The sequence below is a fragment of the Alosa alosa genome, chromosome 22 (assembly GCF_017589495.1).
Source record: "Alosa alosa isolate M-15738 ecotype Scorff River chromosome 22, AALO_Geno_1.1, whole genome shotgun sequence".
NCBI classification, from domain to species: domain Eukaryota; kingdom Metazoa; phylum Chordata; class Actinopteri; order Clupeiformes; family Clupeidae; genus Alosa; species Alosa alosa.
Window position 1 is genome coordinate 15,184,335 of NC_063210.1, and position 13,712 is coordinate 15,198,046.

General features: G+C 46.1%; 1 protein-coding gene across 4 annotated transcripts in view; it reads right to left on the minus strand.

Moving 5' to 3' along the window:
- The window catches only part of baiap2b (BAR/IMD domain containing adaptor protein 2b), a 92,647-nt gene extending 81,382 nt beyond the window's left edge, over positions 1-11,265 (minus strand). For all 4 annotated transcript variants that reach the window (XM_048233126.1, XM_048233128.1, XM_048233127.1 and 1 more), the window contains exon 1: positions 10,986-11,265. In XM_048233126.1, the coding sequence (XP_048089083.1) occupies positions 10,986-11,033 (48 nt within the window). In that variant the 5' untranslated portion in view covers positions 11,034-11,265. The remainder of the gene's footprint in view (positions 1-10,985) is intronic.
- Positions 11,266-13,712: the final 2,447 nt, after the last annotated feature.

The window sequence follows — 13,712 nt, forward strand, 5'->3', positions numbered from 1 at the left end:
TAAGTCCAGTATGCCTACTCTCACTTGGTGCAGGAGATCTAAATCCAGTATGCCTACTCTCACTATCTAAATCCAGTAGGCCTACTCTCACTTGGTGCAGGATATCGAGGCTTTTGTTGCGGTTTGAGGGCTTGTTGATGTAGAAAGTAACTTGTTGGTTTGATTCTGTAAATGTAAATGTAAATCAGGTTTCTTGGCTAAGTATACTTGCGCATATACAAGGAATTTGGTCTCTGCATTTATCCCATCTGTGAATTAGTGAACACACAGTGAGGTGAAGCACACACCCAGAGCAGTGAGCTGCCTTGCTACAGCGGCGCTCGGGGAGCAGTGAGGGGTTAGGTGCCTTGCTCAAGGGCACTTCAGCCATTCATACTGGTCGGGGATCGAACCGGTGACCCTCTGGTTACAAGCCCGAAGCCCTAACCAGTAGGCCACGACTGCCCCTCCTTTTAATATAGGAATGGATGTGTGGGTTTTATAGGATTCTAGTGCTGTTTTGTATGTATCATGTGTGTTCATGGGGTAATGACACTATGATTTGATGACTGATTCAATAAACAGATGTTAAACCTCTATTTCTCTCTACAACTTGTGAAATCATACACATATAGTCGTAAAACGAATGTGTTGGAAACAACACAAACTGTGTAGTCCCTATCTGGACACAGAGATGTGTTAAAAACAACGCAAGTTGCGTTGTTTTCAGTGTAAGTTTCGTTATTTTCAACACATACTGTGTAACGAATAACAAAAGCAATGTGTTGGAAACATCACAAACTGTCTAGTCCCTATACACAGAAATGTGTTTAAAAACAACAAAATTGTGTTGTTTTCAACACATGCTTTTAAAGAATGTAGCAGTAATATCTCTGGCTCTCACTATCTCTAACGCTCAGATTACTCTGCCTCAACTGCTCAATAGCTTCCCTCTCACAATCTCTCCCTCTCTCTCTGTCTCTCCCTCCCTCTCTCTCTCTATTTCCCTCTCACAATCTCTCCCTCCCTCTCTCTCTCTCCCTCCTTCTCTCTTTCCCTCTCTCTCTTTCACCTCTTTTTTTCTTTTCGATTAAGCCATTGGGGTTCCATCACATTAGCTGGTAATGGTGAAACACACAGCTTCCAACGGGGACAAATCCAACACCAGAAGCCACTTTGTGTATGTGTGTGTGTGTGTGTGTGTGTGTGTGTGTGTGTGTGTGTGGATAGGTGGGGTGGGGGGTTGCAGACAAGCAGGAGTACAGTCAGGGGGACAGAGAAAGAGAGAGAGATGGATGGCTCGAGTGGGGCTGCTCGTCGTGGCCCAGGGTGGCCAGAGTCAGAGTGTTGACCTCAGCTCACCCCGCCCCACACGTCCCTCTTCCTGTCTGAACCACCTCGCTCTGTCTCCATGTCTTATCACACCTCCCTTTGTCATTCCCCCGTCCTTCAGCAGCTCTCTATCGGTCTCTTCCTCACACACACACATGCCCACGCATGCACGCACACACACACACACACACACACACACACACACACACACACACACATGCCCACGCATGCACGCACACACACGCACGCGCACACACACACATTCTGTCTTTTGCGAGTCTCTCTTGTCATTCTCCTGTCATTCTCCATCTTTCCTTGTCTTGCTCTCTTGTGTGTGTGTGTGTGTGTGTGTGTCCGCGTTTTCTCCTCTAGACATTTCTCTGTCCTTGTCTTCATAGTGCCATCTCTCTCTCTCCATCTCTCTCCTTCTCTCTCTCTCTCACTCTCTCTTTCTCTGTCAGTCTCGCTCTCATCCTCTTTGAAACAGCTGGCCTGTCTCTCACCTGCAGGAGACAACAGCACACACACACACACACACACACACACACACACACACACACACACACACACACACACACACACACACACACACAGACAGAATCCCCTCCCAACAGGTGCCAGGTTATCTCCAAAGCACTCCATCTCGACCACCTTACCCCACAGGAAGAGCGAAGCACAACATCCCTCCACTAAAGCCACAAAGTGGAGTAGACACACACACACACACACACATGGGCGTAGATTTAGGGTGGGACGCTAAGGACTAGTCCTAATCAAAATTTTAAGATGACAAAATTGTCCCCACCAATATTTTAGCGAACTTATTTGTACTGCTGATCATTCCGACAGCCAACCGCGACAATACAAAAGCGTCAGGGTTATCTGACCGCAGGCTACACGCATGGAGAATGCCAATGCACAGGCTACTTTGCAGTGGCAGTCAATGAGCAGGTGTGTCAGCGACAATGGTAAGTTACCAGGGCTGTCTGCCAATACATACCCCATAAAAGGCCAAAAGTAAAACATTTTGATATTGAATTTGACCGACAGAGCTTTCAATTCGGCAGCCGTGGCCTAGGCTATACTGGTTAGCTTCGGACTTGTAACCGGAGGGTTGTCGATTCGAACCCCGACCCCTCATTGCTACCAAAAGCTGCTGTTGTTGCAGGCAGCTCACTGCGCCGGGATTAGTGTGTGCTTCACCTCACTGTGTGCTGAGTGTTTCACTAATTCACGGATTGGGATAAATGCAGAGATTAAAATATACTTATACTTACAATTAACCACATTATAATCAATAGGCCAAAATCATAATTGTGTATCTGTGCCGAATTTCGTAATTCAAGTCCAGTGTAGAACTGAATTTTGAAGTAACTTGCCCAACACTGATGACAACCATCACTTTCTATGTATGTCTGTGTTTGTGTGTGTGTGTGTGTGTGTGTGTGTGTGTGTGTGTGTGTGTGTGTGTGTGTGTGTGTGTGGAGGGTCAATCAAATTCTATGATTGCCACTGATGTGAATGATCTCACAAATCACACAAACCAAATCAAGTTTTAAAAAAATCACAAAAGTATCGATCTTCTGGCTTGTTTTATTATCTGGTCTTCACTTTCCCCAGGTAGGTGAATTTACAGCCACAGAGACAGACAGAGAGAGGGAGAAGCTTCAGATCAATCATGAAATATTGATTAACTAAATAAACTAAATTAACAGACCGTTATTACTTACTGCTTTGGGCAATACAGCTGCAAGTGTTTATCATGCCTATGCAGCTCATTTGAATATCACAGAAAGAGAGAGAGAGAGAGAGAGAGAGAGAGAAAGAGAGGGCGAGGGTGAGAGAGAGAGGCAGAGAGGGTCTTGAGATACAGGCACTAAAGTGGGTCATAGACACTGATCAGGTTGGGGCCCGGAGAGGAAGATGGATATCAAAGACACGTCTTAATGGTTCTGCTTCCCCTGCATAATGGGCTCCATCTGTCAGTAGCAGGTTTCAGAACAAAGTCAGCGTGTGATTTAAGCCCAGCAGCCCAGCCCGAGAGGGGACAGGAGAGGAAGGGGGAAAGGGGGGGAGGAAGGGAGAGGGAGAGAGAGAGAGAGTGGAGGGGAGAGGAAGGGAGAGCTTTATGAACCTGACACTTTAATCACCAGCACAGCACTCTTCCTGCACAGGTTAGTGGGTACGGCTCACACACACACACACACACACACACACACACACACACACACATACACACACACACACACACACACACACACACACACACACACACACACACACACACACACACACACACACACACACACACACACACACACACACACACACACACACACACACAAGGCGTACAGAGGTATTCATGCAGAAGAATGTGCACCAGACTTAGTTGTTAAAAAAAATTCAGCACACAGGATAATAAGACAAACACTGAACATGCATAAGTATATCCATGGATGCACAACTTAATGAATCAATAAATAAACAAAAATAAATAAACACAACAACATACACACAAATGTGAGCATCACTAAACAACACATGTGGGAGAAACACACCCAATGTGGAAGAAGCAACTCCATCTGTTTGTCTCCCATTTCCGGGAAAGTAAACAACCATCCAGAAACAGTCCAACTGGACGAGAAAATCTAGAAACTCCTAATAAACCAAGCGTCCCAGGAAAAGAAAACAACCAAATTAGTAGACCAATCATCAAACAGAAGCACTCTTTTCCATTATGCAACCCCGGATTCATTCCATTTGCTTTGTTTTTGTGCGCGTCTTTGTGCATTGTCTGCAGTCAACAGACATGGGGGACTGAAGGAGAGCCCAGAGTTGCGTAACACCTCAGCACTCCCTCCCCTCCGTACATACAGTATCATAGGCAGTCAAGCATATGCCACTCAGGACAGTCATTAATGAGAGAGAGAGAGAGAGAGAGAGAGAGAGAGAGAGAGAGAAAGAGAGAGAAACCCTTTGGAATAAAGAGAGACAAAGAGGGATAGGGAGAGGAATGACGTGTGTGTGTATGTGTGTGTGTGTGTGTGTGTGTGTGTGTGTGTGTGTGTGTGTGTGTGTGTGTGTGTCTGGGGGGTATTGTTGTTGTTATTGTGTGTATTCTTGTTTTGGGCATGTGTCTGTGTACGTATAGGTAGGTGTGTGTGCTTGTGTGTGACAAAAACAGAGAAAGCCCTGTGTGTGAGGGACGGATGGAGGGATCAGAGAAAGAATGAGGAGGAGAAGAGAGGAAGAGCAATCCAGCCCTGCAGGTATCATCAGTCACACAATAGCTGTTGTGCTAAGCAACTCCTAGGAAATGGCCCGTCACAGGAGGTTAGTGACAGCACAGTGTCAAAACCGACTACGCCTTTACACTCTGGGAGAAATGCTCTGGTTGCTTTTACAGACACACAGACACAGACACACACACACACACACACACACACACACACACACACACACACACACACACACACACACAAAAGTGTATGTTTTCCAAACCACATACACAGAAACAAACAAACACACACACACACACACACACACACACACACACACACACACACACACACACACACACACACACACACACACACTCACGGGTACACACAAATGGACAGATGGTATTGACTTTGGCATGACTGTTTCCTGCAAGCACTGTAGATAAAAGTGAGCTCCCCCAGGAGTGTTTGAGTGCCTGATACACCACTGGGACAGCCCTTCTCAAATTCACCCCACTACACCATAGCCTCCAGCCTTTTCTGCTCTGCACAGAGGTATACCACAAACACACACACACACACACACACACACACACACACACACACACACACACACACACACACACACACACACACACACACACAGGGGTGAGCACAGCACAGCACTCTACCTGCACAGGTTTGTGGGTGCGGCTCAAACACACACACACACATACACACGCGGCTCAAACACACACACACACACACACACAAAAGCATAGGCAGCGAAGTGCAACCCAACCAAAGCTCTTACGTAACACCTCATCAACTGTTCACTGAAATCGGCTGGACACTGATGGACAAAAGGGCCCACACAAGAACAAAGAACAAAGCAAACAACCCCCCCCACACACACACACACACACAAACAAACAAACAAACCCATAGAAGAGCGAGATGTGCCATTGATTAAGGCGCTCTGCTGAAGCAGAAGGAGAAGTAATAGGGGACAGGCCCAGAGGATGGCTATTGATTGGCTGAGGGGGGATAATTAAGCTTCAGGGAGAGAGGCCATGAAAACACCAGGGACACGAGGTCAAAGGTCACATAGATGGAGGAGAATAATGGAGGAATGGTGGATGGATGGATAAATAGATGGATGGATGGATGGATGGATGGTGGGTGGATGGGTGAATGGATGGATGGATGGATGCCAAGATGATAGGCAGACAGACAGATAGATAGTGACAGAATGCTGTATGCATATACATTAAGAGAAACACAAAGAGAAGAAGAAACTACAATGGACAGATCAGAGAGAAAAAGAAGAAAAACTGAAGAAAAAAAGCAAGTGAGTAAGAGTAGTTAGTGTGTGACCCAGCCACGGAAAGAGATGAGGATGAAGAGGAATTGAGAGAGAGGAGGAAGACAGTGGAGGATTGAAGGAATGACAGGGATGTGAGATTGAGAGAGGAGGAAGACAGTGGATGTGTGAGATTGAGAGAGGAGGACAGGGGATGTGTGAGATTGAGAGAGGAGGACAGTGGATGTGTGAGATTGAGAGAGGAGGGATGTGTGAGATTGAGAGAGAACGAAGGATGAAGAGTGAGATTGAGAGAGGAGGAAGACAGTGGATGTGTGAGATTGAGAGAGAACAAAAGATGAAGAGGATGAAGAGGAAGAAGAGGAGGAGATGGAGAGAGATAACACAGGAGTCAGACTAGCACCCCACGCTGGTCGTGTGGGCCAGCATCTCACACCATTCCATCTCCAAGCCAAACCTACTCTGTGTAGGCTATGGCAGAGGTGCTAACACACACACACACACACACACACACACACACACACACACACACACACACACACACACACACACACACACACACACACACACACACACACACACACACACACACACACACACATACACATAAACCAAACGTGAAACACCACCCACTCTTGCATAGACAAACACACACACTCACACACCTACGGCGGCGGTCTGAGTCATACAATACACAGACGGTGCTCGACTCCCCGCTGTCTCCGCTCAGAGAGATGGAAGGAGAAAGGGGGAGGAGAGAGAGAGAGAGAGAGAGGGATATAGAGAGAGATAGAGAGAAAGATTAGTAGTGAGCATCTGCTGATGCGGTGGCTAGAATGCAGACTGCCGATGGGGAAAGAGTGGCGGACTTCTCTCGGCGGAGTTCTTGAGTACACCGAGAAAATCCACTCACCATAAACAAAACCTCACTCACACACAAAACACGGTACACATGCATACAACTACACACACGCACACACACACACACACACACACACACACACACACACACACACACACACACACACACACACACACACACACACACACACACAGCAAGACACAAACACGTATATATCCATACAAATATACAATGTCTGTGTGTGTGTGGTGTGTGTGTGTGTGTGTGTGTGTGTGTGTGTGTGTACAGATCCTTCTACAAGGCTTATACCACCTGCTCCACTTAAAAGAAAAAAAAAAACACACTGACTAATCAACTTATCAACTAACTAAGTGTAACAACTGTTACACACATACAGTACTCACAGGTGACACTATGTCACCTTCACTTCCACACACATCTGCTCTTAGGGACCCTTACACCTGTCGCATGCAATAAACACCCTCTGATGCTGTGATGAATAGTTATACATCATAACTACTAACTAAACACGGATGATATGATAAATAGTTAAACTTCATGAATATCTATGTAGCACAATAGTATATGTGTGTATGTATGAGTGTGAATGAGTGTGTGTGTGTGTGTGTGTGTGTGTGTGTGTGTGTGTGTGTGTGTGTGTGTGTGTGTGTGTGTGTACAGTATGTGTGAGTGTGTGTGTGATTGTATGCATTTGTGTAAAGGATCACTAATGTTGGGGATAAGTAAGCACCTAAATAGATTCCAAACTGCAATGCACCCTGAATGATCATTACCTGTAATAAACATGCTTTGTTTGGCATGGATGGGTGCCTGAGAGACAGATACTAATAATACATTTTAAAGTAATAAAAAGCTTTCCACAATACAACAGAGAATAATGGTGATGCGGATACAGTGTGAGGCAAGCACCCAAACAGACTCCAAACCTGCAGACTGGGCAAGTGAGGAGGTGAGCGCTCACTGCCCAGACTCCAGCCAGCCGTGGGCCATATCTGGCCCAGAGGTGAACGCCATGGAAGGCTGCCTGAGGCACCACTAGCCTGACAGAGCCTGTGGGCTCTGCTGGCCTGAACATCCGCCCTGTCTGGACTCTTCTCATGTAAGGTGAGCGCGGGCTGCCTGCAGCACGTTAGCTGTGCTGAGCTGGGCTGTGTGTGTGTGTGGGGCAGAGCAGTTTGGTGGTGCACTCTGCCGTCCCAGTGTGTGTGTTCCGGCACGACTGCAGCCTCATCGTCCACAGCAGGCCTGCCAACATCCGTCTCCCGCAAACCGGCACCCTGCGGCGGGTCAGATTACCCCCCCATCCCCCACCCCCACCCCCCTACACTGCACCCCAGCCTCCCGCCTTCCTCTGGCTCTTTAATTAAACAGCCCAGCGATCAAAAGAAAGCCTGGTGCACACATAAGAATGAGATACTATCAACACACACACACACACACACACACACACACACACACACACACACATACTGTATATACTCACACTCTTCTAAGGAGAATCAGATAACATCACTGATATACAAACACACATATACACAGACTATCTCTCAAAAAAGACAGCCTCACAGTGACACACACACTTAAATACAGAATACACAAAGCCAGAGAAGAGCAACACACACACACACACACACACACACACACACAAACACACCTCCCAGGGGGCAAGCACCACAGTGTGTGTGTGTGTGTGTGTGTGTGTGTGTGTGTGTGTGTGTGTGTGTGTGTGTACAGCTCACAGAAAAAAATCCTGCAGGTTTCAGTTGGTCATTGATTAGCACTACCAACACCCATCGATCCAGGATTTCTCGCTGGCTGCTGCAACTTTTGCCAGCCGTCTCTCTTCATCGACCCGACCAGAACGATTAACACATCGATAACAGGGCTCTTCCCGAGCATCGGCATTCCTTCGCGTACACACCAAAACACGTGTGGTGGAGTTGAGAGGTGGAGAAGGAAAGATGGGGGTGGGGGTGGGGTGGGCTTGTGGTCGTGGTTGGAGTTGGAGTTGGGTTATGTCATTGGCTCCACTGCTCTCTCGGTACTCTCCTATCATCACACTACAACTGGGGACACGACGCCAGCGGGTATCAGGGAGCGGAGTGGACCGTGGTGGCCGTTTGCATCCAGCCACTGCTGCAGCTGCCCTGACAGACGTGAACTTCCTCTGACCCTCGACTGAAGAGATCACTGCCCCCCGAGAGGTTCCACACACACACACACACACACACACACACACACACGCACACACACATAAACATCTCTGCCAGCCTTTGTAATGAAGAGGGTGCACACATGCATGCAAATGCATACACACACACACACACACACACACACACACACATATTATATTATGACCCCGAGCACTGTAAATAAATTGAACATCTACACAAACACATAGCCATATACTTATTTTCCCCAGTCAAACACACACACACACACACACACACACACACACACACACACACACACACACATACCCCTGCAGTGCCCATTCAGCCATTTCAGTCTGGCAGCTTTATGGCCTCTTACTCTTTTAAAAGGGTAAGGCAGAATGCTGAGGAAATGAGTGTTGCTCTAGCTAACATGACACCACAGTCTCAGAGAATACAGCTCACAGCACTCTCAACCCCTTAGCACTGATACACACACACACACACACACACACACACTTGCTGACAGAGCTTCACCCACTTTTGCCCCACTTTGGTTTCAGTCATTTATCTCATTGAGATGAAAGCACTCCAAGCTTTTCCAGGAACTTTTTGGTTATATGGCTTACATTTATACTCAGTATCTCAATGTGCTGTTGAGTGCTTTTACATTTTCAAAAACCAACACACATGGAAATACACAATAAGTAGCCTCCACAAGGGCCTTAGTAATGTGACTGCCCCCTGCAGTCCACCTGTAGCCTAATCTGTCCATCTCTCTCTGGACAGACACAGGGTGTTGTTAACTGTTTGCGGGCGCCCTGCACCTTCTTGCAGTTCTTGGACCAGATGTTGGTCCGAAACGAATCCACACGCGTCATTAACTTCAGCAGCACGGTATTTACGTAGTCTCTCGGCTGCGCAGGGCTTTTCAGTTGTTTAATTAATTAAGGAAGGAACACAATTAATTCACATTAGGTGAGAAGTGACTGGAGCGAAACTATCTGTTAGGTATAAAACCACGGATGTCTTGGCTATATAACACATTGAGCTATTGTTCTCTTTCCCCCCTCTTCCCTCCGAGCGGCTTTAACCTGCACGCCCTGCTAGGATCCTGATTAGACCATCCATCTGGTCCAGTATAAAATGCGCTTAACCGCACGCTAGACGCTACAACTCAGAAACCCTAGACTCATAGGCTCCAATAAAACTCGAGCCAGCCTCATTTCACACTATTGTCGAAGTTCATTCAACACATAGGGTGCATTAGCCAGCAAATTAAAATACATAATTTTTCTTTAAACTCGTACGCGTAATGGACAGCTTAAAACTTGTTTGATGTACTATCATGCCGCCACCATCAGTAAAGACACTCGAACAGGTGCAACTCCCATGCCTCATGAAACTACAGTAGCCTACTCAGACAAACTGGTTTTACACAGAGAAACCCCGAGGCGTAGGCTATAGGCAACATTTAGCATGTTATTATTCCCTTCAATTCCAATCATTATTAAATGTATCTTAGAGACCAAACATAGAGACCAAACAAAGATGTCAGGTTGTTTCTTCATGAAACATAGAGTGGGGTTTAAAATTCAGTTCAGTTTATGAGTTTAGTGCAGGTGGGTCAGAATCGGCAGCACGGGGGCTAGAGTAAGAGCTGTAGAAGTCTCAAACTTCCATCAACCTCAGAACAAGGTCGTTATGATAACTGATAGCGTATCTGGCCATGATCTGTTGACAGACTTCATAAAGGGCAAACTCATATGGCCGGCAAAATCTTTATCAGAGCTATGGAACGGCGCGCACAGTACCCTAGACAGTAGCCTACTTTTGGTGTAATTTTCATTGAACGGGGTAAACCAAGCAATAAGTTATTATCCTAAACTACATTATCAAAAGTTCAACATTCATTCATACATGATCCACAAGTTGCACCATTCATAAACATTAATCCATCAACGCAAACTCTGATGGGTAACTTAAGCTCCATGGGACAGATACATCCAGAGACTAGTCGTAGAAACATGTGTGCAGTGCATAACTTGAACTTTATAGGCTACTAAATGTTAATGTCATTTTAATTCTTCAACTGGAGGAAAAATTAGACTCACCTTGTAGACATTTTCCGTTATACGGTGCACCTCTTCGGTACGAGACATCTTTGAGGTTTCAGGTATAACACCATAGACGGTGGTTTCCTAGTGTGAAATGACTGCGATATTGCAAGGTGTTTGAGAATAACACGTCAAATTCAAGATCGGATAAGACGTTCGAACGTGTTAGGATAGCAAGAAATGCGACCAGCGGAGCCAGTGACCGCCGCTTTTATAGGAAGCTCTCTCGCAGTACCCACACTGTCCCACGCTCGACCAGCGCGCACACACGGGAGGAAGCTGGTGAGAGAGAGAGAGGGAAAGAGAGAGAGAGAGGAAGCGCAGTGTACTCGTCATTGGGATTGCGCTCACCATTTATACTCGCTCCGCCCATATTCGCCGTCAGCACCGCCGACAGTCAGGCGCACCGAGAACAATGCAAAGACCATCACGGGCACGGGCAGCCTCCCTTCACAGGAACACATGCAGCGCGTGATAGTAGACTACCTATAAGATAGTAGACTAGTGAAAAAGAAACCGTTTCTGTACACCGTCCAAGATATTCATAGGCTATTCTTATGGGTAGATGATTGGTAATTATCTTGGAAAATATATATTATTCATTAGAAGAAAGCCTTAGGCAATAACATGTTGGGTGTTGGCTATTTTTTCTTCCACACCACGAATGATTGAGCCTACAGTAAAAAAATATTTAGGCCTGTTATGTTGAGTTTGCATTTTGACATTTGCATAGGAGGGCAACTGGCAGAGTTTGTGACGTGATCATACCATACTGAGAAAAATCCAGCTTTCACAGAAAGGCTGCGCGCGGGCGTGTGTGTGGGCAGAGCAGTCACTGCGGATTCCTGCCAAGGACGTGCGTGTGTGTGATGTAGGTGGGGAATCCTCCGCATCATCCACAATGTGCTTTACTACCAAAGCTTTAATAAAAGGATTCTCGCCTTCACATACTGAAATAGGATCTCTCTCCCTGCCACATTAATGCAGCTTCCCTTGGTTTACATTCTCAAGGATGACAATTTGGCACAGTGCACGGGTTAGGTTATGGCTCTTATAAGACACGAACAGGGTAGGCTATTTCTGGGCTTACTATAACCTATTTTCTAACATTTAGTCTTTATTAGCTAGGCACTAGTTTGACACATAAGTGGGCAGTGGGCCTAGGCATATGGCTGCCTGTAAGGTAATTTCAGCCTATTCTACTGCCTCTGCTCTCTTCTTTGAAAGAACTCACGCCACCTCCTCTTCTGCCACATAGCCTACGCCTCTCTCTTGTATGGTTCTGCTCATTGTCGTTTGAAGCTCGAACTTCACCTCGCGCATGACTCAGACATTGTGCTCCCAAGGCCGCCCGCGAGCCCGAACTCCTCTTCTCGTGCCCACATTCCCACGCCGAGTTGGAAGGTCCTCTGCGCTCGAGTCCCTCGAATCACCTGTTGACTCACGCTATTTGGCCCAGAGACATCTAAGTTAGCAACATTTACAAAGTACTCTGCTAATGAATTTTAGAAATTAGAGGAGTGATTTGATTTGCATTGTGTATGTTAATATTGTCTGCTTCTTGAATTCGTTTATTTTCCTCTCTGTTTAGTTATATAAAGAGTTACAGCATAGACCTCTTTCATTCCCTGGGCTGCACATAAATAAGGCTCTGCCAAGAATTAGAGAAGACTGCCCCCTTATGGCTAATACTTCCACATTACAAACATCCAAATACCACACAAAGTTAAAAGTTAAAATACCTTTTTATTTTCCGAAAATAACAAAAAAAAAGGAACACCTTACAAAACCATAAGGAAACCATTCAGTTCTTAAGTTCTTCTGTTTTTCTAATGTCAGGTGGCAGCATGACTTGACACAGCAACACTCATCTGATTTTACATGAAATGATTTCTAATAGGTTTGTACACTCAGAAGCAGAGCTCATCAGATCAATCTAATAAAACCACATCAGATAGGACATTATTCTTGGGATTATGCTGTTTTTGAAACGTGTCTTCATCATGATAATTGTCTGACAACCAGAGTCGCCCTACACCCTGATATGTGCAGAAAATTTAAAGAGCATTCAAAAAGGGGAATGGAAGACAGAAATAGAAGAGATCAAACAAATGATAGATAGAGTAAACCAAAAGGTAGATAGCAAGAGAGAGGCAGAGAGTGTGTCCAAAAGAGAACAGCTCTGCACCACGACGACGACACATCCCAGAATCTATCAAGCTCTAATCTCCAAGGAACATCTTCCCGAATACCTCCGTAGACAATCTAGTGGACTGAAAATAAGCCTGCTGACAATAGGATTAGCCCTTTCGCCAGTGACACATGTACGTACACACACACACACACGCACACGCGTGCGCGCATCATCTCACAGACAGGACAGAGAGGGAGTAAGTGTGTGTGTGTGTGTGTGTGTGTGTGGGGGGGGGGGGTTGGTATAAATGGCACACATAGGCAACTAGCAAGGCAGAAAAATGCTTTTTTGTACAGCCTGATGAGAAGTCGTGTCTTTCGGTTTATCGCAACACGGTCATCCAACGCATTCTTTTTTGTTTCCATACAGGCCAATTTTGGAACCAACTGGTGCCAGACCCAAAATGGATCCGGATCGGATTCCAGCCACAGTAGGCAGCACTCTGTGATCCAGTGGAGGCTCATACTATACTGATGATCTAAACCACAAAGAAATTACACTAGGGAGAGAGCAGCACTTAAAGCGGTTTG